This window comes from Chelon labrosus (genome assembly GCF_963514085.1).
Source record: "Chelon labrosus genome assembly, chromosome: 18".
NCBI lineage: Eukaryota > Metazoa > Chordata > Actinopteri > Mugiliformes > Mugilidae > Chelon > Chelon labrosus.
Window position 1 is genome coordinate 312,501 of NC_140351.1, and position 27,251 is coordinate 339,751.

Here is a 27,251-nt window from a genome sequence, read left to right on the forward strand (position 1 = left end):
TTCTCCTATTTTATTCTGTCACCTGAACACAGCTTAAATGATCACTCATTTATTAACACTGACCTCAGACCTTTCAGTTTCTCACAGCTGTCGTCATGGTAACCCCTCCTACAAGCCACAACACTGTCCACTCAGACATCACTGACTACATGTTAAACCTCTGGTCACAGTGGCGCTGCCTTTCTCTCACTTCCTGCGGCCATCTTATTTGAGTAGCAGTCAGTGGACACAGCTCATCGCTTCCGCTGCTAGCTCTGCTAACATGCTACAGCTAACAGTCACATGGAGCTCTGACTAAACACTGAGTTTTTGTTCCAGTGGGAGGAGACATTAAGAGACTCTGACAGGAAGTGGATGGGAGGAAGGTTAGGGTTATTAATGAATGAATGAATGAATGAATGATGTTTCACAGATCATGTCCACTACAGCTGAGCCCAGACAACAGGGGTTTTTAAAAGGAATCATGGGACATCCCACAGTTAAGGAGAATCTCAACAGATAATCTGGTCTCTGGGCTCAAATTAGAGATTATCCCGACAGATCAGGGACATTTTATTTGATCTCACACCAGAGACGATCTACTGATCCACATCCTGTAACACACCTTCTAGCTGATTTACCAACTGTCAATCAAAGCCAAGGATGAAGAAGAGGAAGCTAGGTAGAGCTACTGTTAGCTGGGAGGCTAGGAAGAGCTACTGTTAGCTGGGAGGCCAGGAAGAGCTACTGTTAGCTGGGAGGCTAAGTAGAGCTACTGTTAGCTGGGAGGCTAGGTAGAGCTACTGTTAGCTGGGAGGCTAAGTAGCGCTACTGTTAGCTGGGAGGCTAGGTAGAGCTACTGTTAGCTGGGAGGCTAAGTAGAGCTACTGTTAGCTGGGAGGCTAGGTAGAGCTACTGTTAGCTGGGAGGCTAGGAAGGGCTACTGTTAGCTGGGAGGCTAGGTAGAGCTACTGTTAGCTGGGAGGCTAGGTAGAGCTACTGTTAGCTGGGAGGCTAAGAAGAGCTACTGTTAGCTGGGAGGCTAAGTAGAGCTACTGTTAGCTGGGAGGCTAAGTAGAGCTACTGTTAGCTGGGAGGCTAGGTAGAGCTACTGTTAGCTGGGAGGCTAAGTAGAGCTACTGTTAGCTGGGAGGCTAGGTAGAGCTACTGTTAGCTGGGAGGCTAAGAAGAGCTACTGTTAGCTGGGAGGCTAGGTAGAGCTACTGTTAGCTGGGAGGCTAGAATGATTACTGTTAACTGGGAGGCTAGGTAGAGCTACTGTTAGCTGGGAGGCTAGGTAGAGCTACTGTTAGCTGGGAGGCTAAGTAGAGCTACTGTTAGCTGGGAGGCTAGGTAGAGCTACTGTTAGCTGGGAGGCTAAGTAGAGCTACTGTTAGCTGGGAGGCTAGGTAGAGCTACTGTTAGCTGGGAGGCTAGGTAGAGCTACTGTTAGCTGGGAGGCTAGAATGATTACTGTTAACTGTCAGTGGACTGGTTATTTTAAATCCTGAATATTGTCATGGACGGTGAGTCTGTGTTAAGACTCTTCTGCTCCTCAGTCAAACAGCATCACGTGAACAAACATGCTTTTACGGCCAATGGGATGAAAGATGACAGAGACATGGTGAATCTCAGCCCTGGCTTGAGCCTCTCATGTGTTAGCATTAGCATTAGCTCTGCATTTGATGTCACCGTGGTAACCATCTATTCTCTAAAGCATCGGCCCTTTCTCCTGAAGGATGGGCTCCAGTGGCCCCTCAACGATAACTGTTAATTGAGCAATTAGCTTTTAGCAAGACAGCCGAACCAGCTGAGCAACGGTTAGCAAAGCATGGGCTAGTGCTAAGCTATGCAGAGACATGAGAGGCTCAAACTGGAGCTCCTGTGATCCGTTAGGTAATGGGTGAGTGCTGCTACCATCCATCTCTAGTTGACAACAACATAGAATGAACCAGGAAGGCGTCTTACCTCGTTGAGCTGTCCAATCAGATAAATTAGTTAACGAGAAGCATGGAGGGAGATAACAATCATCAGTGGATGATCAGCTGGACGTCTGCAGTTCATCATCTCACACTCAGTGGATTTACAGGTTAAGGTATCTGGACATGTTCAGACATTCTGCGTGTTACCAGGGAGCATGGGTCAAACGATCTCTTCCAAAGCTGAGACAAAGACACGTCCCTCACAGACTCTAATCATGTGACCTTCAGGTGATAAAAACCTTTACCTGTCTAGAGATAGAGGAGAATGTCTTACCATTTGAACCATATCGAACCTTCTCAGTTACTGACCAGTCTGCTCTTATATCAGTTCTTATATCTGCTGTTTTCTTTTAAGTCACTAAAGGTCCAAGTCCTATGAATCAGCTGAGCTTTTCCTTCCCCTGCAGATACTTCCATCATCAGTGGAACCCAACAAGTTGACTTTGTCTCAGCTTGGTTTCTCAGACTGTTCATGGTTTTTATCTTCCATGAACTCAGCATGATTACGACAGCTACTGAAACCTTGGTGTTAAAGATGAACTGAGATTCATTGATCAGGAACCATGACCCTCAGTGACGATTCACCTGTTCACCTGGTCACCTGGATTCATGTTTGGTCAGAATCTAAATGGACCGACATCTCAGAGACCGGAGGGACGGCTCAGAGACCGGAGGCACGGCTCAGAGACCAGAAGGACAGCTCAGAGACCAGAGGGACGGCTCAGAGACCAGAGGGATGGCTCAGAGACCGGAGGGACAGCTCAGAGACTAGAAGGACGGCTCAGAGACCAGAGGGACGGCTCAGAGACCAGAGGGACAGCTCAGAGACCGGAGGGACGGCTCAGAGACCAGAGGGACAGCTCAGAGACCGGAGGGACGGCTCAGAGACCGGAGGGACAGCTCAGAGACCAGAGGGACGGCTCAGAGACCGGAGGGACGGCTCAGAGACCAGAGGGACGGCTCAGAGACTAGAAGTACAGCTCAGAGACTGGAAGGACAGCTCAGAGACCAGAGGGACGGCTCAGAGACCAGAGGGACGGCTCAGAGACCGGAAGGACAGCTCAGAGACCAGAGGGACGGCTCAGAGACTGAACGGGCGTCTCAGCGCTAACTCTCTGCAAATGGAGGGTGAAAACACAGCGAGTGTGTGTGAGCTCAGTAATAATGGATTTGCCCTGAGGGCAGCCGCAAGCAGGCAACACACACACAACACACACACAACACACACACAACACACACACACAACACATCCACTCGCTGCTTCGGCCCATTAGCTGCAGGGCAGATCTATAATGTATGTCCATGTGTGTCCATGTGTGTCCAGGTAAGTAACGTCCATTAGGAACTTCTTCGTGATGAAAATAAGTAAACATGTGAAGCACAGACACAGACCGACTCTGTTAGTGAATTATTCTATTATAGACAGGAACCAGAAGAGCTGCCTCCATCTACAAACAGACTCCGCTCGCAGTAATGACAGTAGAACCTTTAATCAGAGTTTAACATCAAGTCAGTGAAACTTCTGGGACGTTGATCGTTCTGCAGCAGGAGGTTCATCAGCTTCAGCTGCTAAATTAACAGAGGGTCACTAGATGGACAACAATGAGACGGAGGACTTCATGAGCTCATGACCTGAGGAGAGACAAGGTGCGTCTCACGGTGGACCTCATGTGTCTCTACAGTCCAACCAGCACGTCTGTCTTTTGTCTCCCAATCGTGATGTCAACATCTGTTTCCATCAGACTCACCTCAGACATTTATACCTGGAAACAGGACAACTACCGATGCAGAGGGATTTATTCTGATCCGTCATTTATTAACTGTCCTATCGACCACATTCACTTCACCTTTGACCTCCAGTACTGGACCTCTCACTTGACCCGATCAACCGTTACATTACCTTTCATTCTTGATTTAAAGAAATGTAGCGTCGGCACCATAAAGTCCAAATACGTGGATGTGTTCTGGCACCACCCCTGAGGTAATGTGTGGACTTGGTACAGCCAGGTATCCCAGAATGCATTGGGGACATGAGCCGTGTCCTTAAAATGGGTAAACAGGTGCAGTCATGTGTCCAGACTCCTTTAAGACACATTTCTTTTGGTATGTCCCAGCGTATGAGAGGACGTGACACTGCTCTAAACGAGGACCATCTTCACGTTATATTAAAGGAGGAGTGGGAGACAGAACCGGACAACATCTGACCAGCCACTTCATTAGGTACACCAGTGAATGCATTCCTGGTCTAAATCTAGTTCAGCTTTAGTTTCTACTAACTGACAGAGATGTTGATTCTACTGTGTTTTCATTGTGTAGATCTATTGAACTGTAGCTGGTTCTAAAATATGGATCATCTCCTCAAATCAATCCAGTCTAACTCCATCCTCCTGCTAGCGTACCTAATGAACTGGACAGGGAGTATAAACTCTTGACACGTGTCAGCCAGTCAGTCAGTCAGTGAGCTTAGATGATATCTTTGTTTTTAAAGATAAAATACAAGAAGAAACGCAAAGATTAGAAAATGAAAACACCTCCAACATGTTGTAAAAATAGTTTAAGATTAATATTATTGTTTTAGAGAAGAGATCCTGGATGTGCCGCTGGCAGAGCTGTAGAGGGAGTTTACCTGGAGGCTAACGCTAAGCTAACGCTAGGCCTCACCTCGTACTCCTCCTTGAAGCCATAGCCCTCGGCACATTTCATCTGGGTGATGTGCTGCAGCAGGTCGGCCACTCGGATGGCCGGGTGCAGCTGACCCGTCTGGTAGGGCAGCGCCTCCCGCTCCGACTCCCGCTGCTTGTAGTGGGACTGGACCAGGCTACTGGTTTCACTGGTCATGGTGTGGCTGTCGTCTGAGAGGGGGAGGGGGGAGACAGATCAGATATGGACCAGGCACACATGGACAGTAAAGACTTTAGGGTCGTGTTGGACTGGACCGGACCGACCCAGGACATAACCCAGGATCTCTCCCGACGGAGAACTTCTTTAGCGCTCCTGCCTTTCTCCTTCTGCAGATGCCGTTAGCTTGACGTTAAGAGATTCTGTGTTTACGTCCAATCAATGCAGCCGTATCGACTTGTGTGTTTGTTCCACTTTGTGTTTGCAAAAAGTCTCAGATAAATGTTTCAGGAGCTGGATTTGCTTTGGAGTCCTAATAAAAAGCAGAAGCCACGGAGAACCTGAGTGAATAAATATTGCATTAGCGCTAGCTAGCGTTAGCATATCGACCCTAGCAGTGTTTATTTATTTAATACAGAGTCTGTCCTGCGTTATTATAACTTTTACTACTTTGTGTCTCTAATCTGTTCTGTTGTCAACCACAAACGGGACCGGTCCAGGTCCACAGCGACCACGCTGTTACCATGACAACACTGATGGAATGGCACACACATCACATGACACCAGATGACACGACTGAAGAGAGGACGGAGACTGGTTTCTTTTCACACTGCTGCCGTCTTTAGGAAAATACGATCGATACCAGATTAGCTTTATTAGTTCTAAGTCTAGTACTGGTCCAGGTCCAGTGCGGGACTCTATGAGTACTGGTCCAGTAGGCGAGGCTATGAGTACTGGTCCAGTAGGGGAGGCTATAAGTACTGGTCCAGGTCTACTAGGAGAATCTGTGAGTTCTGGTCCAGGTCCAGTAGGGGAGGGTATGAGTACTGGTCCAGGTCCAGTACGGGAGGCTGTGAGTACTGATCCTGGTGTGGTTCTGGTTCTTGGAGCTGCAGTGTGAAAAGAGAAGAGGTTCTGGTCCAGGACTCTGACCTGAACATTTAATACTCGGCGGACTTTCCCTCCACTACGCTCTCTAACTCTGTTCTTATTGGCTAGCCTGGGGGCTGACTGACCAATCAGAAGCTTTCTATCCAAACAGCCCAGCCAGTCAGGGTGAGGGTGTGTGATGAAGGTGGTTTGTGTTTGGATGAGACAACCCACTGTAACCAAACAGCAACCAATCAGTAAAGAGGAGATGGACAAAGCTAGAACCTGGTTGGTTCAGGGTGAAATGGGAGGAGCCAGGGTTTGTGACGTCACAGAGGTAAAAAAATAAATAAATAAATGAGGCGTTGCTATGTCGACTGATGACATCACAGTGGTGGGTGGGTGTGGCCCATGCGGTGACAGACACCCCCCCAAACATGACCCCATGACCCACTTACCATTAATGGGCACTTTACACAGAGAAAGATAGAAGAGAAGAAGAAGAGACAGGGTATAAGCAACAACTTTAGCTTTAGCCTTAGCCTGCAGCGCTGCTAACACACAGCTGACATGAATCCTAAAGAAACCTTGCTCCTAGCAGCAAGCGGCTGGGCTAACCTAGCTAACCTAGCTAACCTGGCTAACCTGGCTAACCTGGCTAACTGTTCCTTGAGTGTAGGGCTGATCTGAAGTCTGAAGAAAGGTTTAGCTAGCCCGAGGACAGACGTTGCCGTTTAACAGGCCTGGATACATTTAATCAAAGGAGTTAGCACTGGAGTTAGCACTGGAGTTAGCGCTGGAACCACTAACATGTAGCTGATTTTAATATAACTAAGAGATTGGCTTGTTGGGCTTCAACGTTCTTCGTGAACAAAACAAAACATTGATTTTTGTCTCATCATTGAACATTGAGGAATATTTCCTCCACCAACTACCAGCTGAATCAAAGGCTAAGCTAAACCAAGAGGACCTACTGTTAGCTGTGAGGCTAGGTAGCTAGAATGAGCTACTGTTAGCTGTGAGGCGAGGTAGCTAGAATGAGCTACTGTTAGCTGTGAGGCTAGGTAGCTAGAATGAGCTACTGTTAGCTGTGAGGCGAGGTAGCTAGAATGAGCTACTGTTAGCTGTGAGGCGAGGTAGCTAGAATGAGCTACTGTTAGCTGTGAGGCGAGGTAGCTAGAATGAGCTACTGTTAGCTGTGAGGCTAGGTAGCTAGAATGAGCTACTGTTAGCTGTGAGGCTAGGTAGCTAGAATGAGCTACTGTTAGCTATGAGGCTAGGTAGCTAGAATGAGCTACTGTTAGCTGTAAGGCTAGGTAGCTAGAATGAGCTACTGTTAGCTGTAAGGCTAGGAAGAGCTACTGTTAGCTGGGAGGCTAAAAAGATTTATTTATTTTAGAAAGAAAAGCGTCTGGGTTGACGTTTCTAAGATCAAGGAATATTTCCTCATTTGAACCAAGTCCCTATGAGCGCAGAGTGAAAAGCTAATCTAAAGCAACGGCTCCAACAACACGTGACCTTAGAAGATGTTCTGTCAAATGATGATGAGTTTCAGATTCATTCATATCTAGAGAAAGGTTTGAAACGTCCAGTTTGACCGATCCCTTCAAGACACAGACGCTACGATTAGAAAGAAAAAACTCTCAGACGACTAGACGTCCTGCTAAAAGTCATGATGCACGATCAAGTGAAATCCACAAATCGCAGCCATGAAAACCATTCTGAGCTCCCGCCAAACTTTGGTGAATATTAAGTTAAACCAGTTTTTAGTTTGAGTTACTGATTGAACCAACGTTAAATCAAATCTAAGAAGAGTCAGAGCCCAGACGTCCAGAGTCAAAACCTCTCACTGCTCTGTTGCTTTTGTTCCTGTGGTTGTTTTTTATTCTGTTTAGTTTTTAGTTCTTTCCTCCCCCCAGTCCACGTGGGCGTGTTGTGTCCATGCAGAGGTCGGAGGTCGGAGGTCACAGACAGACGTGACGTCAACACGACACGCAGGAATGTTTGTGGATGTGGGGATGGAGTGAAGCCGTTGTCATCTCACCAAAAAAAAAAGCGTTAAAGAATGGAGAAAGAAATGAACAAATTTAAAACGACAAAAAAAATAAAAATAAATAATCGTTAAAGATGGAGGAACTGAAAAACCAAACAATAAAAACCTTCTTAAAACTAAAAGCAGCTGAACGAGAAGCAAGCAGGGATGGATGGAAGCCAAAGTCTCACTACGTCTCCTCTCACTTCCTGTCTGTCCTCTCACTTCCTGTCTGTCTACCTGTGCCAGGTGTCTGTCCTACAGAGCAAATGGAGGAAAAGAGTCTCACCCAGAATGGCCGTCGGTACGAATGGGTCTGCCGCCGGGACACGTCAGCAGCAGATGGACAGACACAAAGAAAAGAGAAGAAGACGAAGAAGAAGAAGAAGAAGAAGAAGAAGTGTAAGCTAGCTCCATGAACATCCCACCAAAAGCACAACAGTCAACAGTTAGAATAGAATAGAATAGAATGCCTTTATTGTCATTGTAGTACAACGACATTAAGGTGCAGTAAAAATAAATAAATAAATAAAAGTAAGGAATGTAAGAAAACTAGAATAAAAAATATGTACCAAACTACAGACACTGACACGACACTGTTATTGCAACATGAAGTTATTTCACTTGTTTGCAAGAAATGATAAGTCAGAGTTATTATGAGCTGCACATTACTATGGGAATGACTGTACATTGACTTTATTTCTTTAGTGTTGGAGTTGTTCAGGGTATAGAAGCCAGTTCACCAGGACCCAGCGAATCTGTGAGTTTGTAGTGAAATTAGAAGCAACAAACTCCTGAAACATCACACTGCATAAACTGAACATAGATGAATGCTGGGAGGCTATCAAGCTAGGAAGAGCTAGTGTTAGCTGGGAGGCTAGCTGGGAGGCTAGCAAGCTAGGAAGAGCTAGTGTTAGCTGGGAGGCTAGCTGGGAGGCTAGCAAGCTAGGAAGAGCTAGTGTTAGCTGGGAGGCTAGCTGGGAGGCTAGCTGGGAGGCTAGGAAGTTAAAAGCTTGAAAATCTGCATTAATTTGTTCTGTGTATTTATTTATTTTTAACATTAGCAAAGATTACCCTGAATAAAACCAGAAAGTCTATGAAGGACACAATTTTGAAAATGGCTGCCAAAAGCTACTGACTGCAGCACAAGGATAAATCCACCAGGGGGCAGAGTTTACAACAGGTTTATCAGATAGTAGAGAGCGGTGAGAGCAGCGACTGGCTGAGAGAATGGAGGTACTGATATTACCTGGGTAGTAGGAGCTGGGGACAGTGGTGCTGATGGTGTTTGTCTTCAGGGTGAAGGAGGACGGAGACGACACAGCTGGAACGAGACAAACAGATTTAATGTTTGTCCTCATGGCGCCTCAGTTCCAACGGTTACTCAGTTGTTGTGTTGTTGTGTACTCACTGCGTCCGTTCAGTGTGTGCGTGTCCACCATGGCTGTGTGTTGTGAGTTGTTGACCATCAGAGTCATTTCCTGTCTGGAGCTCAGAGTTTCCTTCCTCTTCTTCGCCAACTTCCTGCAGAGACAACAACAGTCAAACCTGGACACAGATTCTCTGTGAGAGTGACTCATCTTTGACCTTCTTTCCTCCTCCCTTCTTTCCTTCCCTCTTTCCTGGTTCATGGTTCTGATCCAGTGGTAGGTAGAGATCCATTAGAGACAGCGGCTGGTACAATATTTTACTGACCACATGATGGCGCTGCTTAGTTAGAGACAGGTTAAAGTTGGGCAGCAGGTGCTCTGAAGGTGATATGACTGGGAGGCTCGGAGGAGCTACTATTAGCTAGGAGGCTAGGAGGAGCTACTATTAGCTAGGAGGCTAGGAGGAGCTACTATTAGCCGTGAGGGATGCAGTGCTACAAGATGCAAAATAAAACTATTCTACATGACCACAAGGAGGCGCTACAACACCACAAGACACAAAGAGAAATAGAAATAAAACAGCACAACGCGAACAATGTCAAGAACGAGAAGCCACATGACCTAAAGTGACCTCTGTTTGCTCAAATGTAGGTGAAAGAGTGAAGAGATGAATGGCTGCCTATCGATCTGTGTTGACTAATGAAATGATTGTGGATCGTTGGGCTGAGATGGAAGTTACAGATTCAGTCGTGTGGTTTCTGAGCAGATTTCTGGAGGTGACTGGATCAGCGATGCAGAGGAAAAACATCTTTAAAGCACAAACACATCCTTTCATCTGACGTCTGTATCTGTGGATTTCTCTCTTTCTATTCTGAGAGTGGGAATAAAGAACATCCATTTGTCCGACTGAAAAAAACTGGGATGTATAAATAAAGGCAGAGAGCAGGCTTTTAAACGAGAGACGAAGACATGAGTGAAAGCTGCAGAGTGCGTCAGGGTTAAGATGGAGGACGGTGAAAGCGCCCTGAGGCGAGGTGCTGCCCTCCTCCCCCTCATGTCTCCTTTTTCTTCTTCTGTGGTTCAGTCAGACGCTGGAAACCTGCAGCGTTTCTTCTTCTCTGATTCAGACCTCAACACACAAAACACTGGCCGCACAAACTCTGAGATGGAAACACAATCAGCTTCTAACGTCTGACGGAAAACTGTGATGGAAGAGACGCAACGCAACCACAAAGAGACACAACAACCACAAAGAGACGCAACGCAACCACAAAGAGACGCAACAACCACAAAGAGACGCAACGCAACCACAAAGAGACACAACAACCACAACAACCACAAAGAGACACAACACAACCACAAAGAGACACAACAACCACAAAGAGACGCAACGCAACCACAAAGAGACACAACAACCACAAAGAGACGCAACGCAACCACAAAGAGACACAACAACCACAAAGAGACGCAACGCAACCACAAAGAGACGCAACAACCACAAAGAGACGCAACGCAACCACAAAGAGACGCAACGCAACCACAAAGAGACACAACAACCACAAAGAGACGCAACGCAACCACAAAGAGACACAACAACCACAAAGAGACACAACACAACCATAAAGAGAGCCAACAAAGATTCAGACAGACACAAACATTTAATGTCCTTTCAAATTAAAAGCACCTGATTCGTTGTGACTGGTTTAAAGACAGCAGAGAGAACTGTCACTCATTCATTCATCGTTAAATGTTTCTCTTTTTGTTTCCGTCTCTGACCTTTGAACCCTGAGACGACCTCCATCTGTGAGGGAGGGAGAGCGCGTCACCATCAGGTGATTTAACAACACTGAACATGAACACATGTCAAGGCTAATCTGTGCTAATCTAGCGCTAGTGGCTAACGCTAACAGCTGTGCTTAGTGAAGCGGTGCTGATATAATTATCTCCTGTAATAAACCTGTCGGATCACATCATCCTCTGAGCTGACGTCAGCATGACACAACAACTACAGAGACACAACAACTACAGAGACACAACAACTACAACTACAGAGACACAACAACTACAACTACAGAGACACTACAACTACAGAGACACAACAACTACAGAGACACAACAACCACAGAGACACAACAACTACAACTACAGAGACACAACAACTACAGAGACACAACAACCACAGAGACACAACAACTACAACTACAGAGACACAACAACTACAACTACAGAGACACAACAACTACAGAGACACAACAAGCACAGAGACACAACAACCACAGAGACACAACAACTACAACTACAGAGACACAACAACTACAGAGACACAACAACTACAGAGACACAACAACTACAACTACAGAGACACAACAACTACAGAGACACAACAACTACAGAGACACAACAACTACAACTACAGAGACACAACAAGCACAGAGACACAACAACCACAGAGACACAACAAGCACAGAGACACAACAACCACAGAGACACAACAACTACAACTACAGAGACACAACAACTACAGAGACACAACAACTACAGAGACACAACAACTACAACTACAGAGACACAACAACCACAGAGACACAACAACTACAGAGACACAACAACCACAGAGACACAACAACTACAACTACAGAGACACAACAAGCACAGAGACACAACAACTACAGAGACACAACAACCACAGAGACACAACAACTACAACTACAGAGACACAACAACCACAGAGACACAACAACTACAACTACAGAGACACAACAACTACAACTACAGAGACACAACAACTACAACTACAGAGACACAACAACCACAGAGACACAACAACTACAACTACAGAGACACAACAACTACAACTACAGAGACACAACAACCACAGAGACACAACAACTACAACTACAGAGACACAACAACTACAACTACAGAGACACAACAACCACAGAGACACAACAACTACAACTACAGAGACACAACAACTACAACTACAGAGACACAACAACTACAGAGACACAACAACCACAGAGACACAACAACTACAACTACAGAGACACAACAACCACAGAGACACAACAACTACAGAGACACAACAACTACAACTACAGAGACACAACAACTACAGAGACACAACAACTACAACTACAGAGACACACCAACCACAGAGACACAACAACTACAACTACAGAGACACAACAACTACAGAGACACAACAACTACAACTACAGAGACACAACAAGCACAGAGACACAACAACTACAACTACAGAGACACAACAAGCACAGAGACACAACAACTACAGAAACACAACAACCACAGAGACACAACAACTACAGAAACACAACAACCACAGAGACACAACAAGCACAGAAACACAACAACTACAGAGACACATCAAGCACAGAGACACAACAACTACAGAGACACAACAACTACAGAGACACAACAACCACAGAGACACAACAAGCACAGAAACACAACAACTACAGAGACACATCAAGCACAGAGACACAACAACTACAGAGACACAACAACCACAGAGACACAACAACTACAGAGACACAACAACTACAGAAACACAACAACCACAGAGACACAACAAGCACAGAAACACAACAAGCACAGAGACACAACAACTACAGAGACACAACAACCACAGAGACACAACAAGCACTGAGACACAACAACCACAGAGACACAACAACCACAGAAACACAACAACTACAGAAACACAACAAGCACAGAGACACAACAACTACAGAAACACAACAACCACAGAGACACGACAAGCACAGAAACACAACAAGCACAGAGACACAACAAGCACAGAAACACAACAACCACAGAGACACAACAAGCACTGAGCCACAACAACTACAGAGACACAACAACCACAGAGACACAACAACTACAGAGACACAACAACTACAGAAACACAACAACCACAGAGACACAACAACTACAGAAACACAACAACCACAGAGACACAACAAGCACAGAGACACAACAACTACAGAGACACAACAACTACAGAGACACAACAAGCACAGAGACACAACAAGCACTGAGACACAACAACTACAGAAACACAACAACCACAGAGACACAACAAGCACAGAGACACAACAACCACAGAGACACAACAACTACAGAGACACAACAACCACAGAAACACAACAAGCACAGAGACACAACAAGCACAGAGACACAACAACCACAGAAACACAACAACCACAGAGACACAACAACCACAGAGACACAACAACTACAGAGACACAACAACTACAGAAACACAACAACTACAGAAACACAACAAGCACAGAGACACAACAACTACAGAGACACAACAACCACAGAGACACAACAAGCACTGAGACACAACAACCACAGAGACACAACAACCACAGAAACACAACAACTACAGAAACACAACAAGCACAGAGACACAACAAGCACAGAAACACAACAAGCACAGAGACACAACAAGCACAGAAACACAACAACCACAGAAACACAACAACTACAGAAACACAACAAGCACAGAGACACAACAACCACAGAAACACAACAAGCACAGAGACACAACAACCACAGAGACACAACAAGCACAGAGACACAACAAGCACAGAGACACAACAACCACAGAGACACAACAAGCACAGAGACACAACAAGCACAGAGACACAACAACTACAGAGACACAACAACTACAGAAACACAACAACCACAGAGACACAACAACTACAGAAACACAACAACCACAGGGACACAACAAGCACAGAGACACAACAACTACAGAGACACAACAACTACAGAAACACAACAACCACAGAGACACAACAACCACAGAGACACAACAACTACAGAGACACAACAACTACAGAAACACAACAACCACAGAGACACAACAACTACAGAAACACAACAAGCACAGAGACACAACAACCACAGAAACACAACAACCACAGAGACACAACAACTACAGAAACACAACAACCACAGAAACACAACAAGCACAGAGACACAACAACCACAGAGACACAACAACCACAGAGACACAACAACCACAGAAACACAACAAGCACAGAGACACAACAACCACAGAGACACAACAACTACAGAAACACAACAAGCACAGAGACACAACAACCACAGAAACACAACAAGCACAGAGACACAACAACCACAGAGACACAACAAGCACAGAGACACAACAACCACAGAGACACAACAAGCACAGAGACACAACAACTACAGAAACACAACAAGCACAGAGACACAACAACCACAGAGACACAACAACCACAGAGACACAACAACTACAGAAACACAACAACTACAGAGACACAAAAACCACAGAGACACAACAAACACAGAGACACAACAACTACAGAAACACAACAAGCACAGAGACACAACAACTACAGAGACACAACAACCACAGAGACACAACAACTACAGAAACACAACAACTACAGAGACACAACAACTACAGAGACACAACAACCACAGAGACACAACAAACACAGAGACACAACAACTACAGAAACACAACAAGCACAGAGACACAACAACTACAGAGACACAACAAGCACAGAGACACAACAAGCACTGAGACACAACAACCACAGAGACACAACAACCACAGAGACACAACAACCACAGAGACACAACAAGCACAGAGACACAACAAGCACTGAGACACAACAACCACAGAGACACAACAACCATAAAAGCATCTTAAGGTCAATGATCCATGAAGTATCATGGTCACATTGAAGGTCAGAGGTCAGCCAGTCGAGGTCAGTGCCTGGACCAGGTCTAGTGCCAGGGCCTACAGCTGAAGGTGAAGGTATGGGATGGTTTAGGGGAGGAGGGGTCAGAGGTCATGGCTCAGAATGAACGTTAAGACGTACACTAAAGGGAAGGCTCCGGTTCAAAGGTCACAGTCGCAACAACAGAAGGACTTGCTGCAGGCGGAGGATTGGTTTCAGATGAAAGACAGGAGGAAATGAGATGATCAGAGGTTAAGGGTCAGAGGTCACAGGTATAGGGTTAAATATCAGGGGTCAGAGTTCAGAACACACTCAGAGGTCGGGGTCAGGGTTTCAGGTTGGATGTTAGGGTGAAAGTGATGGTTACAGGTGAGGGATCAAAGGTCAAACAGGTTACTTACAGGTAATAAGTGTAGGAGTGATAATTTCTTCGTCTGATTGGTGGGGGCGGAGCGGAGGGAGGGATGAAATGGGGGGGAAGAAACAGAAAACAGAAAAACAAGAGATTAATGTTTGTGAAAGAAAGAAACAGATGAGTTAAATAATTCAGTGTGGAGGTGAAGGAGTGGAGGGGGAGGGGCTGTAGTCTGGAAGATGACCACTAGATGGCACTGTCCTACACACTGGTCCTTTAAGACACTGGTCCTTTAAGACACACTGTCCTACACACTGGTCCTTTAAGACACTGGTCCTTTAAGACACACTGTCCTACACACTGGTCCTTTAAGACACTGGTCCTTTAAGACACACTGTCCTACACACTGGTCCTTTAAGACACTGGTCCTTTAAGACACACTGTCCTACACACTGGTCCTTTAAGACACTGGTCCTTTAAGACACACTGTCCTACACACTGGTCCTTTAAGACACTGGTCCTTTAAGACACACTGTCCTACACACTGGTCCTTTAAGACACTGGTCCTTTAAGACACACTGTCCTACACACTGGTCCTTTAAGACACTGGTCCTTTAAGACACACTGTCCTACACACTGGTCCTTTAAGACACTGGTCCTTTAAGACACACTGTCCTACACACTGGTCCTTTAAGACACTGGTCCTTTAAGACACACTGTCCTACACACTGGTCCTTTAAAACACTGGTCCTTTAAGACACACTGTCCTACACACTGGTCCTTTAAGACACTGGTCCTTTAAGACACACTGTCCTACACACTGGTCCTTTAAGACACTGGTCCTTTAAGACACACTGTCCTACACACTGGTCCTTTAAGACACTGGTCCTTTAAGACACACTGTCCTACACACTGGTCCTTTAAGACACTGGTCCTTTAAGACACACTGTCCTACACACTGGTCCTTTAAGACACTGGTCCTTTAAGACACACTGTCCTACACACTGGTCCTTTAAAACACTGGTCCTTTAAGACACACTGTCCTACACACTGGCATATCTTCAGCTCTAAATGACTGGTGGGGAGTTTAGCTTTTTATCTGGAACATTTGTGGGTGGAGTCCACCTGAAGGTCACATGACTAGAGTCTGGAGCGTCAGGTCGTTAAAAGACTCTGTCTGGGAAGCATCAAAACCACATAAAACCAGGGAGTATCCTCAGAGTGTTTCTGTGGCTCCAGAGGAAGCTGAGTGAATGTGATGTAAACATGGATGATTCAGGGACGTTTGTGTCTTACTGACAGAAGACCTACTTCCTGTCCCTGGTGCCTGCATCAGACCTTAAACATCCAGTTTCCTGCTGTAATGAGTCTGACCTCCGGTTGGTCACAGAGTGGAAATCAAACGCACCCCGTCAACATTAAACAGCTCATTAGACCACAGCAGCTCGTCTCTGGTTCAGTCTCTAGATCAGAGCTGGATCCAGACTCTGCCTATAAACTGTGTCTGTCTCTCCGTAGCCTGAAGCCATTCAGCTCCAGGCCACTCTGCAGAAAAAAGAATAAAATGCTCTTTCATCTAAATTTCTCTCTTATCTCAGACGCTCTCCAAACACACCAGCGTCTCTGTGTCGGTGTGTGGATGCTAAATCATGTGTTTGATGTCGGTCCACACACAGTTTAATGGTCATTATTCATCCTCATCATCCTCGCTGTCACCGCGACGACCGGCCTTTGATGCAACTTCAACATTTACTCACTGACCTATAAACCTCAGCTTTTATTCTACAGCCAACAGATCAACAGATTTAATCACCATTAATCACATGATCGCTAACGAATCACTGATGAATCACAGGAAGGAAGTAAAGTTTGTGTGTCTGTAAATGAGCAGCGCCATCATGTGGTCAGTAGAATATTGTAGCAGCTGCTGTCTCTAATGGATCTCTACCTACCGCTGGATCAGAACCATCAACAGCTGCTGGTTGCCTTGGAGACATGATCCAGATGTTGGAACCAGATGGAAAGACTCTCACATGTTAAGATCTGATTTATCTTAGAGACAAAGACTCAGACTAGACCTGAACCCTGGAAGATATATATTTATAGATATATATAAATCTTCTATGGTTTTGTGATCAGAGATGAAATGATTGATCCTTTCATGAGTTATTTCAGCTCTTTGTCTTGTTTGTTTAATAATGATGACGTTCATTAATTAACAGAAGAACACAAACCTCTGATTGATTGATGTGAACAGGCCTGGAGCCAGAAGTCAGAGCTCTTCAGTTCATTAATCATCTTAATTTAACTTGGCGTCTTACCGTTTCTTCATCAGGAGGATGACTCCGAGCAGGATGATGATGAAGAGCAGGATGCCGGCAATGGATCCAGCGATCTTCACCGTGTGGTCCGACTGCTTCTCCTGCTCTGGTTCTGGTTTCCTGGTAGTAGCTCCTGAAACCATTGATACCCACCGTTAACGAGCTGCTAACTGCTAACCTGCTGCTAACGAACTGCTAACGAACTGCTAACCTGCTACCAACCTGCTGCTAACCTGCTGCTAATCTGCTACTTACCTGCTGCTAACAAACTGCTAACCTGCTGCTAACCTGCTGCTAACAAACTGCTAACAAACTGCTAACCTGCTGCTAACAAACTGCTAACAAACTGCTAACCTGCTGCTAACAAACTGCTAACCTGCTGCCACCAGTTCCACCACATCATCCGCTTCTGGTACCATAATCCACCTGCTAACCCTGCTAACTCTGCTAACCCTGCTAACTCTGCTAACTGTGCTAACTGTGCTAAGACAACACGTGTTCCTAATATTTTGACATGTTCGTCAGTGGTTTGGGATATTTTCTTTAGATTTGATAGAAGTTTTAAATGTAAAAATACAAAAGGAGCTCATCTACAGTAAAGATATCACTGATGAGAGCAGAGTTCTTCTTCTCCTCATCCTCCTCCTCCTCTTTAACCTGATTGGACGTCAGTCCCATGACTCCAGGTGTATTATCCTCCAGGTGAGTCTGGAAACTGGACGTTGTTGTAACTGCACATTTAAACCCTCCTAGTTAGGGAACCCCTGCTCTACAGAACCGGGACCAGAACCGGGACCAGAACCAGGACCATAACAAGGACCAGGACCAGGACCAGAACCTGGACCATAACAAGGACCAGGACCAGGACCAGAACCTGGACCATAACAAGGACCAGGACCAGGACCATGCGGGTCTGTAACAAAACCCGTCGAGATGGTTTCCTTTAGTTTCTGTTTTTGTCTCTTCAAGGTCGGCTCAGATATCAGCTAACACACAACTACACACAACTACCCACATTTATATACAACTACACACACACACACACACACACAGTAACACAGCATCAGCCCTCAGAGGCAGAGAGCTGCTGTTTTCAGTTTAAAGGCTTTAAAAAACTCTGCTTTGAAGGCTGAATTCATCTGTGTGTTAATGTGTGTTTCTTGATTTAGTTGTGTGCGTGTGTGTGTGTGTGTGTGTTAATGTGTGTGTGTTAATGTGTGTGTGTCACAGCTGTTTTTATGTGAAAGTGAAGCTGTTTGCTGCTTCAGGGCTTCAGCCAGTAATACTGAGTGGGAGGCATGTGTGTGTTAACGTGTGTGTTAATGTGTGTGTGTTATTGTTGTGTATACAAGAAGAGAACAGCTGCTAGTGTTTGACACACACACACACACACACACACACACACGAGTGTGTGTTGGACAGTCTCCACCTTCAGGGACGTAAATATATAAATGTTAGTTTATACTCGCTGAGAATGGAATGAAGGTGTGTGTGTGTGTGTGTGTGTGTGTGTGTGTGTGTGTGTGTGTGTGTGTGCGTGTGTGTGTGTGTGTGTGTGCGTGTCCCACCTGTTCAGTCGACACATACCTGACATGTTATTGTTTCTAACATCGGGCATGAAACACGTTCAGAGTTTCTACATAAAAATGACTCAAAACATCCTGAAAGTAGAAAGAGAACCCAACCACATGAAACATTAGACTAAAGTGAGCCAATACTACATATCATGTCCTCCTTGTCTCCAGTATCTGCTGTGACCTCCTTGTCACTAAATGTTTCTGGTAACAGCTGATCAGTGGTCTACAGCAGCTTGTTCCTCAGAACAGAACCACTTCAGTTCTGAGATGTTGGTGGGTTTCCTCACATCAACTGCTTGCTTCAGGTCCTTCCACAACATCTGTTCCTTTAGCTGCTTAGAAGTTCCCCTGGGTTCCTCTGGGACCTCTCAGACTATTATGGAGTGATCTTTGTTGGTGGACCACTCCTGTGGAGGGGAACAGTCGTCTTCAATCTGTCTGACTGTGGATTATTTGTGGGTTCCAAACTCTTTAGAGATGGTTCTGGAACCTTTTCCAGCCTGATGAGCAACAACAACTCTTTCTCTGAGCTCCTCAGAAAGCTCCTTTGTCCACAAACATGTGTTGTGAAGATCAGACTGAGACAAATCCCTGATTTATTGAAACTAAACCAGGAACTGAACCACACCTGAGTCTCATTACATTGATGGAAACACTTCTGAACACATGGACTCTGATTGGATCCTGGAGGAGCTCCTCTCTGATATGTAATATTGGCTCACTTTAGTCTAATGTTAGTGTTTGGGCTCTGTGTGTCTCTGTTATGTTCAGATTCAGTGTGATTTCCACTTCCTTTTGTCGTCTGACCTGTTAGCTGCTTGTCGCCGGCCGCCGGGACGATTCGAATGTACGGCGTTGTGAGCTGGGTGACGATTATAGCAGCTGTCATCCAGGAAGACATGCAGAGAGACAGAGACAGAGACAGAGACAGATAGAGACAGGTCTGTAGCATTAGTTTGAACTGAAGCAGATTCATTAGTTTCATGCAGCGTCTGTCCTGATTATTGTCATCAGCCATAACATTATGACCATGGTATCAGAGTGGATGTTAGCAGCAGGAGAATAAACAGAAATGAGACGAGAAGCAGTTTATTAATGAAGCAGCTCAGATGTGCCTTTAGTTTCTATCGTATCTCTTTATAATCTAATAAATCACATTCTTCATAATATAATCCAGAAGCTTCACTCTGACGCTGAGACTAATTCATGATTCACAGGTTGGAGGAAGTTTGAATCTTTCTGTTTTCTGACGTTGACATTCTGCAGACGTTCAGATCTCCTTTACATTCACATCAGCTCTGCTCTCTCTTAGCGCTGCAAGGCACCATGGGTACTCTCAAAGGGAAGGGGGAAGGGGGGGCACCCCTTCATACCCCACCCCCCCAACCCTCACCCCACCCACCCCTCACCCCGGGGGAGATCAGGTTGGCTGCTGAAATGTGACTGACAGGTGCCAAGGGACCGACAGAACCAATCAGCATCTGGTGTTAGTCAATGGGTTGTGTCAGTGTGTGTCAGTGTGTGTGTGTTATTGTGTCAGTGTGTGTGTGTTAATGTGTTTTTAGCTCATTTAGCTGCAGCGGTGTAGGGCCCCCTGCCAGTCATTGCTTTAGCCTAGCGTTAGCATAGCATTAATCTGTGTTTAAAGCGTGTTGTGTGTCTGTAGAGGACATCGGGTCAGTGTCAGGAATGTGCATCTGTTTCCAACCGTTAGCATAGCGCTGCATCGGCTAATTGTACAGAATGACCTGAATGCTAATCCAGGAGGCTAACCATGCTAACTGCTAATACCATTTTCAAAATAAAATGCTGTAACATACTTTTCTAAGTAAAATATTATAATTGAATTTCATAAAATAATGTGGAACACCTTTCAAAATAAACTGTACTCTATACCTTTCAAAATAAAATGACGTGGAACACCTTTAAACCTAAGGTGCTAAATATGTTTCTAAATAAAATGTTAGATTTTTATTAAACATATTTTATTATGTTTTTTTTGTCTTTCAAAATAAAATGTACTAAATGGAACGGTACCAGATTAAAATGACCTGGACAACCCTTCAAAATAAAATGTACTTTCTCACCTTTAGTGGCCACTCGCACACAGTCGATCTTTGTCTCCTGGTGGAGAGAGAAGCAAATTAGTTTCCTGTCGACACAAATGCCGACATGTTAGCTGTCACATCTGGAGACTTCCTCCAGAAATACACACCACAACTACACACCACTACACAACTACACAACCAGGCACCAACACATCGTAAACAGAGCAGACAGAAGGAAAATGGCTGTGGATCAGTGCCTGGGCTGGCATTTAACAACCAACACACACACACACACACGCACACAAACACACACACACACCCACACACACACCCACACACACACATACACACACTGAGCGAGACAGAACATCTTGTGTCTTTCTGGTTTTAACGAACAGGTGACAAATTAACCACAAGAGCTCATGAATATTCACACACACACACACACACAGACACACACACACACACAGCTGAGTGTGTGTGTGTGTGTGTGTAGTGACGGTAAAAAGCACTACTACTGTAGCTGCATTATTCAACGCACCAATTAAAAGTGCCAGCGTCAATAATTAACACAACATGTGAATAAGACTCTGCATTAAACTCTCCACTAAACCAAACCGGTCTCTAGAAGTTAAAGGACCACCTACGTGGAGCTGGAGGGTCCACTGAACCAGACCGGTCTCTAGAAGTTAAAGGACCACCTACGTGGAGCTGGAGCGTCCACTGAACCAGACCGGTCTCTAGAAGTTAAAGGACCACCTGCGTGGAGCTGGAGCGTCCACTGAACCAGACCGGTCTCTAGAAGTTAAAGGACCACCTACGTGGAGCTGGAGCGTCCACTGAACCAGACCGGTCTCTAGAAGTTAAAGGACCACCTACGTGGAGCTGGAGGGTCCACTAAACCAGACCGGTCTCTAGAAGTTAAAGGACCACCTACGTGGAGCTGGAGGGTCCACTAAACCAGACCGGTCTCTAGAAGTTAAAGGACCACCTACGTGGAGCTGGAGGGTCCACTGAACCAGACCAGTCTCTAGAAGTTAAAGGACCACCTACGTGGAGCTGGAGCGTCCACTGAACCAGACCGGTCTCTAGAAGTTAAAGGACCACCTGCGTGGAGCTGGAGCGTCCACTGAACCAGACCGGTCTCTAGAAGTTAAAGGACCACCTACGTGGAGCTGGAGCGTCCACTAAACCAGACCGGTCTCTAGAAGTTAAAGGACCACCTACGTGGAGCTGGAGGGTCCACTAAACCAGACCGGTCTCTAGAAGTTAAAGGACCACCTACGTGGAGCTGGAGGGTCCACTGAACCAGACCGGTCTCTAGAAGTTAAAGGACCACCTACGTGGAGCTGGAGGGTCCACTGAACCAGACCGGTCTCTAGAAGTTAAAGGACCACCTACGTGGAGCTGGAGGGTCCACTGAACCAGACCGGTCTCTAGAAGTTAAAGGACCACCTACGTGGAGCTGGAGCGTCCACTGAACCAGACCGGTCTCTAGAAGTTAAAGGACCACCTACGTGAAGCTGGAGGGTCCACTGAACCAGACCGGTCTCTAGAAGTTAAAGGACCACCTACCTGGAGCTGGAGGGTCCACTGAACCAGACCGGTCTCTAGAAGTTAAAGGACCACCTACGTGGAGCTGGAGGGTCCACTGAACCAGACCGGTCTCTAGAAGTTAAAGGACCACCTACGTGGAGCTGGAGGGTCCACTGAACCAGACCGGTCTCTAGAAGTTAAAGGACCACCTACGTGGAGCTGGAGGGTCCACTAAACCAGACCGGTCTCTAGAAGTTAAAGGACCACCTACGTGAAGCTGGAGCGTCCACTGAACCAGACTGGTCTCTAGAAGTTAAAGGACCACCTACGTGGAGCTGGAGGGTCCACTGAACCAGACCGGTCTCTAGAAGTTAAAGGACCACCTCCGTGAGTGAGAGGTGTTATTCACTGACCCCGTTAGCAGAGCTGACAGCCTGGTAGTAGATTCCATAACTCTTATGGGGCAGCAGAGGAGCGTTCCAGTAACCGCTGTACGTCCTGTTGTCACCTGGACAAACACACACAGTAGAGTTAAATAGGGTTAGACGTACTAAACTAGCTGTCTAACTGACAAACCAACTAAGTAACTAACCACATAACTACCATATTAAACATCTAACTAGGGAACTGACCGACACAGAAGGGCATGGGCGCTCTCAGCTCGCTCATCGGCAGCTCGGCGCTGAAGTAGTACTGGGAGTTGAGCAGCGTGGCGTTCTGGAAGTGAATGGGCACCGGATAACAGCGCAGGATCTCTGCAGTACCTCTCCTCTGTCTGCGGGGGCGCTCCTCTTCCACCACCACCTGGTACCTACTGCACACAGACAGACAGACAGACAGACAGGTTACAGGATGAAAGACTAGTTAGCTAGTTAAACCAATGACCAGCTAGTTAGCTAGTTAGCTAACTGTACTGTATTGGTTTCAGAGTGTTTAACTAGTTGAAATGATTAGTTTCTTTCAGACACAGTGGCTCTAATGCAGGGGTGCTCACACTTTTTGGCTTGTGAGCTACTTTTAGTAGCTCACAAGCCAAAGTAGCTAGTGTGTATATATATATATATATATACATATATATATATATATATATATATATATATATATATATATTAATTGTTGCTATCGTTGCTACACCTTTAGAAAAATAGCGCTGTCTCTTTGGGAAAGACATGTTGAGTTGTTGTCGTTGAGTTGTGCGTGGCTGTGGATGTTGTTGAGTTGTGCGTGGCTGTGGCTGTTGTTGAGTTGTGCGTGGCTGTGGCTGTTGTTGAGTTGTGCGTGGCTGTGGCTGTTGTTGAGTTGTGCGTGGCTGTGGCTGTTGTTGAGTTGTGCGTGGCTGTGGATGTTGTTGAGTTGTGCGTGGCTGTGGATGTTGTTGAGTTGTGCGTGGCTGTGGATGTTGTTGAGTGGCTGTGGATGTTGTTGAGTTGTGCGTGGCTGTGGATGTTGTTGAGTTGTGCGTGGCTGTGGATGTTGTTGAGTTGTGCGTGGCTGTGGATGTTGTTGTTGTTGAGTTGTGCGTGGCTGTGGCTATTGTTGAGTTGTGCGTGGCTGTGGATGTTGTTGAGTTGTGCGTGGCTGTGGCTATTGTTGAGTTGTGCGTGGCTGTGGATGTTGTTGAGTTGTGCGTGGCTGTGGATGTTGTTGTTGTTGAGTTGTGCGTGGCTGTGGCTATTGTTGAGTTGTGCGTGGCTGTGGATGTTGTTGAGTTGTGCGTGGCTGTGGCTATTGTTGAGTTGTGCGTGGCTGTGGATGTTGTTGAGTTGTGCGTGGCTGTGGCTGTTGTTGAGTTGTGCGTGGCTGTGGCTGTTGTTGTTGTTGAGTTGTGCGTGGCTGTGGCTGTTGTTGAGTTGTGCGTGGCTGTTGTTGTTGTTGAGTTGTGCGTGGCTGTGGCTGTTGTTGTTGAGTTGTGCGTGGCTGTGGCTGTTGTTGAGTTGTGCGTGGCTGTGGATGTTGTTGAGTTGTGCGTGGCTGTGGATGTTGTTGAGTTGTGCGTGGCTGTGGATGTTGTTGTTGTTGAGTTGTGCGTGGCTGTGGCTATTGTTGAGTTGTGCGTGGCTGTGGATGTTGTTGAGTTGTGCGTGGCTGTGGCTATTGTTGAGTTGTGCGTGGCTGTGGATGTTGTTGAGTTGTGCGTGGCTGTGGCTGTTGTTGAGTTGTGCGTGGCTGTGGCTATTGTTGAGTTGTGCGTGGCTGTGGATGTTGTTGAGTTGTGCGTGGCTGTGGCTGTTGTTGAGTTGTGCGTGGCTGTGGCTGTTGTTGAGTTGTGCGTGGCTGTGGCTGTTGTTGTTGTTGAGTTGTGCGTGGCTGTGGCTGTTGTTGTTGAGTTGTGCGTGGCTGTGGCTGTTGTTGAGTTGTGCGTGGCTGTGGCTGTTGTTGAGTTGTGCGTGGCTGTGGATGTTGTTGAGTTGTGCGTGGCTGTGGATGTTGTTGAGTTGTGCGTGGCTGTTGTTGTTGTTGAGTTGTGCGTGGCTGTGGATGTTGTTGAGTTGTGCGTGGCTGTGGATGTTGTTGTTGTTGAGTTGTGCGTGGCTGTGGATGTTGTTGAGTTGTGCGTGGCTGTGGATGTTGTTGAGTTGTGCGTGGCTGTTGTTGTTGAGTTGTGCGTGGCTGTGGATGTTGTTGTTGTTGAGTTGTGCGTGGCTGTGGATGTTGTTGAGTTGTGCGTGGCTGTGGCTGTTGTTGAGTTGTGCGTGGCTGTGGATGTTGTTGAGTTGTGCGTGGCTGTGGCTGTTGTTGAGTTGTGCGTGGCTGTGGATGTTGTTGAGTTGTGCGTGGCTGTGGATGTTGTTGTTGTTGAGTTGTGCGTGGCTGTGGATGTTGTTGTTGTTGAGTTGTGCGTGGCTGTGGCTGTTGTTGAGTTGTGCGTGGCTGTGGATGTTGTTGAGTTGTGCGTGGCTGTTGTTGTTGTTGAGTTGTGCGTGGCTGTGGATGTTGTTGTTGTTGAGTTGTGCGTGGCTGTGGATGTTGTTGTTGTTGAGTTGTGCGTGGCTGTGGCTGTTGTTGAGTTGTGCGTGGCTGTGGATGTTGTTGAGTTGTGCGTGGCTGTGGCTGTTGTTGAGTTGTGCGTGGCTGTGGCTGTTGTTGAGTTGTGCGTGGCTGTGGATGTTGTTGAGTTGTGCGTGGCTGTGGATGTTGTTGAGTTGTGCGTGGCTGTGGATGTTGTTGAGTTGTGCGTGGCTGTGGCTGTTGTTGAGTTGTGCGTGGCTGTGGCTGTTGTTGAGTTGTGCGTGGCTGTGGCTGTTGTTGAGTTGTGCGTGGCTGTGGCTGTTGTTGAGTTGTGCGTGGCTGTGGCTGTTGTTGAGTTGTGCGTGGCTGTGGATGTTGTTGAGTTGTGCGTGGCTGTGGATGTTGTTGAGTGGCTGTGGATGTTGTTGAGTTGTGCGTGGCTGTGGATGTTGTTGAGTTGTGCGTGGCTGTGGATGTTGTTGAGCTGTGCGTGGCTGTGGATGTTGTTGTTGTTGAGTTGTGCGTGGCTGTGGCTATTGTTGAGTTGTGCGTGGCTGTGGATGTTGTTGAGTTGTGCGTGGCTGTGGCTATTGTTGAGTTGTGCGTGGCTGTGGATGTTGTTGAGTTGTGCGTGGCTGTGGCTGTTGTTGAGTTGTGCGTGGCTGTGGCTGTTGTTGTTGTTGAGTTGTGCGTGGCTGTGGCTGTTGTTGAGTTGTGCGTGGCTGTTGTTGTTGTTGAGTTGTGCGTGGCTGTGGCTGTTGTTGTTGAGTTGTGCGTGGCTGTGGCTGTTGTTGAGTTGTGCGTGGCTGTGGATGTTGTTGAGTTGTGCGTGGCTGTGGATGTTGTTGAGTTGTGCGTGGCTGTGGATGTTGTTGTTGTTGAGTTGTGCGTGGCTGTGGCTATTGTTGAGTTGTGCGTGGCTGTGGATGTTGTTGAGTTGTGCGTGGCTGTGGCTATTGTTGAGTTGTGCGTGGCTGTGGATGTTGTTGAGTTGTGCGTGGCTGTGGCTGTTGTTGAGTTGTGCGTGGCTGTGGCTATTGTTGAGTTGTGCGTGGCTGTGGATGTTGTTGAGTTGTGCGTGGCTGTGGCTGTTGTTGAGTTGTGCGTGGCTGTGGCTGTTGTTGTTGTTGAGTTGTGCGTGGCTGTGGCTGTTGTTGAGTTGTGCGTGGCTGTGGCTGTTGTTGTTGTTGAGTTGTGCGTGGCTGTGGCTGTTGTTGTTGAGTTGTGCGTGGCTGTGGCTGTTGTTGAGTTGTGCGTGGCTGTGGCTGTTGTTGAGTTGTGCGTGGCTGTGGATGTTGTTGAGTTGTGCGTGGCTGTGGATGTTGTTGAGTTGTGCGTGGCTGTTGTTGTTGTTGAGTTGTGCGTGGCTGTGGATGTTGTTGAGTTGTGCGTGGCTGTGGATGTTGTTGTTGTTGAGTTGTGCGTGGCTGTGGATGTTGTTGAGTTGTGCGTGGCTGTGGATGTTGTTGAGTTGTGCGTGGCTGTTGTTGTTGAGTTGTGCGTGGCTGTGGATGTTGTTGTTGTTGAGTTGTGCGTGGCTGTGGATGTTGTTGAGTTGTGCGTGGCTGTGGCTGTTGTTGAGTTGTGCGTGGCTGTGGATGTTGTTGAGTTGTGCGTGGCTGTGGC

General features: G+C 46.5%; 1 protein-coding gene across 1 annotated transcript in view; it reads right to left on the reverse strand.

The window, feature by feature from the left end:
• The window catches only part of LOC311503690 (receptor-type tyrosine-protein phosphatase mu-like), a gene marked incomplete at its 5' end in the record, with an annotated part of 62,270 nt that overhangs the window by 18,000 nt on the left and 17,019 nt on the right, over positions 1–27,251 (reverse strand). Inside the window, 9 exons of the mRNA XM_084566554.1 lie at positions 4,623–4,813; positions 8,951–9,025; positions 9,113–9,225; positions 15,241–15,273; positions 17,516–17,648; positions 19,900–19,974; positions 21,180–21,216; positions 23,090–23,184; positions 23,309–23,487. Of these exons, the coding sequence (XP_084422680.1) occupies positions 4,623–4,813; positions 8,951–9,025; positions 9,113–9,225; positions 15,241–15,273; positions 17,516–17,648; positions 19,900–19,974; positions 21,180–21,216; positions 23,090–23,184; positions 23,309–23,487 (931 nt within the window). The remainder of the gene's footprint in view (positions 1–4,622; positions 4,814–8,950; positions 9,026–9,112; positions 9,226–15,240; positions 15,274–17,515; positions 17,649–19,899; positions 19,975–21,179; positions 21,217–23,089; positions 23,185–23,308; positions 23,488–27,251) is intronic.